Source organism: Elephantulus edwardii, unplaced genomic scaffold, assembly GCF_000299155.1.
Source record: "Elephantulus edwardii isolate Elephantulus edwardi_28Jun2011 unplaced genomic scaffold, EleEdw1.0 scaffold00258, whole genome shotgun sequence".
Taxonomy (NCBI): domain Eukaryota; kingdom Metazoa; phylum Chordata; class Mammalia; order Macroscelidea; family Macroscelididae; genus Elephantulus; species Elephantulus edwardii.
The window spans coordinates 1,441,571-1,447,570 of NW_006400008.1; the positions used below are offsets into that span (position 1 = coordinate 1,441,571).

General features: G+C 36.6%; 1 protein-coding gene across 1 annotated transcript in view; it reads left to right on the plus strand.

Annotated features, from left to right (window-relative positions):
- The window catches only part of BAI3 (brain-specific angiogenesis inhibitor 3), a 1,132,296-nt gene that overhangs the window by 515,599 nt on the left and 610,697 nt on the right, over positions 1-6,000 (plus strand). The window contains exons 7-8 of the mRNA XM_006899477.1: positions 3,630-3,731; positions 4,106-4,212. Coding sequence (XP_006899539.1) covers positions 3,630-3,731; positions 4,106-4,212 — 209 coding nt within the window. The remainder of the gene's footprint in view (positions 1-3,629; positions 3,732-4,105; positions 4,213-6,000) is intronic.

Below are 6,000 nucleotides of genomic sequence, written 5' to 3' on the forward strand. Positions count from 1 at the left end.
TTAGAACAAAGCCTGGTACCTGAACCGAAGAAATGTATAAATGAAACTGTGAGGCTGTTTCCATGATTTAATGGGACAAGATTAAGGAATGCTTGAACTAAAGCAGTAGAGCTAGAATGATTAAGGGTGACTAGGAGAAGATTGTACAGGGACAGAATAGGATAACATAAAGTAGTTAGATAGTACAAAAAGGGGTGGCCAGAAACTTTGGGGAGTGGAGATGTGGGTAGGTAGTTCACTTTGAGATTTCTTTGGGACAGCTAAGTTTCTTTCAAAAACACCATTTTAGCAATGCTAAGCCTACATTTGCGTGTGTGTGTGTGTGTGTGTGTGTGTGTGTGTGTGTACCATTAAATCGACTGGAACAGCCCATCAGCCGAGAACTGCCAGAAGTCCAGGCTGGGTTTAGAAGGGGTCGTGGTACTAGGGATATTGCAGCTAATGTTAGATGGATCTTAACTTAAAGCAGGAAAAACCAGAAGAATGTATATCTGTGTTTCATTGATTCTGCAAAGGTGTTTTACTCTGTGGATCATGACAAACTATGGCTGACTCTGAGAAGAATGGGAATCCCAGAACACTTGATCGTGCTAATGTGAAACCTATACTTGGACCAAGAGGCAGTTGTCAGAACAGAGCAGGGAAACACTGCATGGTTCAAAATTGGGAAAGGTGTACTCCAGGGATGTGTCCTATCTCCATACCTTTTCAGCCTGTATGCAGAACAGATTATCTAAGAGGCTGGGCTCTATGAGGAGAAGTGTGGCATCAGCATTGGGAGAAGATCAATTAACAATCTGCGTTATGCAGGTGACACAACCCGGCTTGCTGAAACTGTCGAGTTGGAACTAACCCATAGCTGACCCTCCAGCGGGTTTTCAGAGGCAGTAAATCTCCCAGGAGAAGATTGTCCATCCTTCTGTGGAGCAGCTGGTGGCCTCGAACCATGTGCCTTTGGGATTGCAGTGCAGCTTCTTTCCACTAGGCCACCAGAGCATCATTCATCCACTTATAATCTAATAAACAACTCATAAATTCTAAAGAGTATTACTATCAGTGGAATTATGGCTATTATGGGTTACACAGTATATTTCTGTAAAGAAGGACATTTATCCCAGGAAATCACATTCCTGTGTTTATTTCTTTTTAGGTACTTAAGTACTTACTAAGTTAATTATGCAATCATATATTATGTATCTATTTGTTTTGCGCTCACTATTTAGTAACTTCAGTATATCAGACACACTACTAGGTATAGGTCATAACAGAGATGAGGAGACAATCAAATAAGATCCCAGGCAAGCAGGGAGGCAAATGCATGCACACGAAAGGCATTCAGTGCTACGTGACAAGCCAAAGAGTCGGTGTCTCTAGGAAAGACATAAATGCGTTCTTTGATCTGTGAGCAGGTTGTTATTTTGAATAAAGTATACAGAGAGCTCATATATAGAAAATTTTTTATCTTTTCACTAGAATACTCTTGGTATGTATTTGTTGCTCATTAAATTCCCCTTTTTCTTCAATAATTGCCAAACTTTTGAAAATAAGGCAAATCTCTCAAATTGTATTTATATAATTTTTTATATGTTTATAATTGTTAATTTACATCGTTGCTTCTGGTTGGAGAAATACAATGTTATATATTATTGCCCTTTATTATTATTTTCTCCTTAAGATTTAGAGTTGATAATTCTAATAAGGGTCTCAATTGTCTGTAAATAATTTTTGTTGTATAACAAAACACTGTATCTAAAATTATTTTAGGGGTTTTTGCTGTTTATTTTACTTCATTATTTTTATCATGCATGATTTTTATTTTCTATTGGCTTACATACAAAATTAATTTACATTGTGTTTCATTTATATGAATTGTGTTTCATGCATTCCACTACTCTCATTGTATTTCATGGTATCATTCCTATATATCGTGTTTTATAAAATTAATTACCATTGATTCATGCTCGCCTTTACCCCACCTTTTGAGATTTCCACTGGTTCTTTCTGATTCTTTCAACCTCTCACTCTGCTCACGTAACTCCAATATCTCAAGAATTCCCTCCTTCCCCACCCTCAGCTTTCTCTATCCTCTCTTTCCCCCTTTGGGCTTTTGTATATGTCTTATTAGGAATCCTTCTATTTTTTACAATAATGGTCTTATGCAGTAGATTACAGAAAGGTTGTGTTTTCATTCATTTGTTGTTGCACGTTTTCCTCCCTCTTCCACCCTTCCCTCTTCTCCAGTCCACTTGATAATACACCTCTTATTCTAGATTTTTAATTGTCATTCAAATAATGCCTAATCATACATTCCTTTCAGATAGTCCTTCTCCTCTTCTGTTCCAGAACAAAGTTTATTATCAATCCATTCTTTTCCTTTTCTCCCCCACCCCTGTGTTCATTCTATTTTTAACAGTAATATTATGTGGTATCTATCTTTTTGCAACTGAGATATTTTACTGAACATAATGTCTTCCAGGATCATTCATGTTTTGTAGTTCTTTACCAGTTCACTGTTTCTCAGTGCTGTATAATATTTCATTGTGTGAATGCACCACAGTTTTTGTTGGTTTTTGTTTTTGTTTTTGTTTGTTTTAATTTCAGTGAACATCTACAGAGATTTTGGACAGTTTTACTATCCGTTTGTTTGTTGACAAGTGATTGGGCTCCTTCCATTCCTTGGCTATTGTGGATAATGCAACAATAAACATGAGTGTGTATAAATCTGTTTCAGAAACAGAGGGTTTCTTTAGTGTACATTCCCAATAGTAATAGTTGGATCAAATGATATTTCTATTTCCAACTTTTTGAGAAAGTCCAGGCCTCCTTTCATAGTGGTTGTACCATTTTACATTCACACTAGCAGTAAATAAGAGTTTCAATCTCCCTACAACCTCACCAACATCTGTTGTTTAACTGCTATACTGAACTTTGCTGTTTTTGCTAGGGTGAGATGGTTTCTTATGGGTGATTTGATTTGCATCTCTCTGTGACCTAGAGATTTTGAACATTTCTTCATGTGGTTGTCACCATCTGGATTTCATCTTTGATTCAGGGGGAGAGTCGGTGAAGGGGAGGAAGACCCTTGACCAGGTGGATTGATGCAATGATTGTCACCATGGACTCTTGTATGTCAAGAGGTGTGAGGATGACGCATGATAGAACAGGGTTCAGATCTTTTGTTCATAAGGTCACTCACTATCAGTCATACTCGACTCAGTGACGTCTAACAACAATCATAACAACAATAACTCTTCATATCTTGTGCCCCTTTTGTGATTATTTTGTTTACTTTTTCTTGTTGAAGTGCTGAAATGATTTTTTTTATATATGCTTTCAATGTAACTCAGTGTATAGGCAAATTGAAATGAATTTTCTTGTAATGCCTGTTTGACAATTACTTTTAAAAGATACTGCATTTTGGGCATTTTATAGATAATGAAGTGGAAACTGGTTTTATTGTTAGTGTTGGTGTAGTTTTATGAGAACATCTTCAATCTTTTAGTAAGCAATATCTTTTAAAGGAAATGAAAGAGCTCTGAATTTTCAGAGACATGTTTGAGTCTTGTTCTTGCCAATATTTGAAAAATAAGATTCTGTTTACATTCACATTTCTCTGATTTAAATTGCAGCACCTTATGAAATATGCCCAGAGGATTATATGATGTCGATGGTGTGGAAAAGGACTCCAGCGGGTGACTTGGCATTCAATCAGTGCCCACTGAATGCCACAGGTATGATGGGATGACTCATCCAAACCCACATGACAATCATCATCCAAGCACAGAACCCTATGTATGTTTAAGAAATTTTACTTTTGTCCCGTACCCACTAGTAAGTCAGTCCTGTATGCAATTAATGAAGCAGTTTTAGTAAAGGATTTTGTAGATGGAGCCCATGATGAAACTTGGAAAAGACTGCTGATCTTTTCAGTGTGGCTAAAATACACTGCAAGAATACTACAAATTATTCCATCTACCTGCTTTTTTCAAACAAACAAACAAACAAAATTAACAACTCCCCTACTTTAGCCTGCTTTCCAGTTAATTATGTGATGCCTTCTAGCATCCCTGTTATAAAGCTTTTCTCTGTTCTTTGTGACTCACAGGCACCACTAGCAGACGCTGCTCTCTAAGTCTTCAAGGAATGGCCTTCTGGGAACAGCCGAGCTTTGCAAGATGCATATCAAATGAGTACAGACACTTGCAGCATTCAGTAGGTGCAAAGCCAGCTTTAGTACTTGCTCTGTTTATTTTTTGCTAATGATCACTGTGTGAGAATTTAACCTTCTGCTGTACAATCAGATCAGTAAAATATCTGGGGGGAAAATGCCTGAAGGAAGAAAGGATGTGATGGAAAGGTATTTTTTAAGAAGTTAGTGCAAAATTATTTGGTTTCTAGGGTTTGGATTTTTATGGATCCTGCAATTTAGATGGAAGAAGCACTTGTGTCAATGGTTAAAAGATTGAGTAAAGTCCACTATTCAGTTATGTCTATAGGAATTAAAGTCTATATTTAGATTGGTACAAGGCTGTCTTCAGTAGTAAATAAGACTTACTGCAAAATCAATTGCATTTTTAATTAAATTCTTTTAATTTTTAAGTACTTTTGGAATGATAAATCTGCATCATTTAAGTATCAAATTTCTCACTACAGTTTAAGACTAAGACATAAAATAATGACAGAGGGAAGTAATTACTCACCAAAGGTTTCATGGGCCAGCTTTTTAAAACTTAACTTCCCTTTTCACACATATCAGTGGTGATTCACAAAGTGTGATGTAAGAATATTTTGAGCACAATTAAATTCTGCTTGCTATTTTACAAGCACACATCATTATCATTATTGGAGACTTGTCATTGATCCCACCTGTCAGAAGGAACTCCATATATGATTAGACTGTGGATTGTGAAACAAAATATTACCATGAGCCAACTAGACATTTAAACTTGGCAAGAATGTCACCAAGAGTTTTAAATTTAATTTTGCTTAGACTTCGCTTAAATTTTCGTTTTGTCACTTACAAATGATTTTTATTAATTTTAATGAAAATTTACAGAGACTTAGGCTTTCCATTAATTCTTTGTTGCACTTTCCTCCTTGCCCACACCCTTCCCCTTAATTCACTCTTCTTCTTGAAAAGTAAAAGAAACACTCTTTCATTATTTTGCAGTCCCTGTCACCAAGTCCACTGTGCAGCCTTCATTCTGGACTCCTGTAAAACCCAATCATATATCCCTTTTAAACAGTTCTTCCCGCCATCTGTTTCAATGCAGTATACATTATTTATCCCGTTTCACACTCTCCCCTCAACCCCGATGTCAGTCCCATTTTACAACAGTGGCCCTATGCAATATTTGTCCTATTGTGACTGAGATATTTCACTCAACATAATGTCCTCCAGGGTCACTCATTTTGCATATTTCATGAGTTCCTTGTTTTTCAATGCAGCATAGTATTCCATTGTGTGAATATACCAGAGCTTCTCTATTCATTTGTTTGTTAATGGACACGTGGGTTGTTACCAGCTCTTTGCTATTGAGAACAAAGCTACAGAAAACATGGGTGTGCATATATATGCTTGAGTGGTAGTTATGGTTTCTTTAGGGTAAATTCCAAGTAGTGGAATTGCTGGGTCAATTGGTATTTCTATTTTCAACTTTTTGAGAAAGCGCCATATAGCCTTCCATAGTGGTTGCACAATTTTACACTCCCACCAAGAGTCAATAAGTGTTCCAGTTTCTCTACAACCTTGTCAGCATTTGATGTTTCCTGTTCTGTTAAATTTTGTTGTTCTTATTGGGGTGAGATAATATCTCATAGTTGTTTTGATTTGCATCTCTCTTAGAGGTAGGCATTTTGAACATTTCTTCATGTGTTTGTTGGTCATCTGAATGTCTTCTTCAGTGAAGTGCCTGTTGATATCCTGTTGATATCCTGTGCCCATTTTTCAACAGGGTTATTTACCTTTATCTTGTTGTGGGCCTCAAGTATTTCATAAAT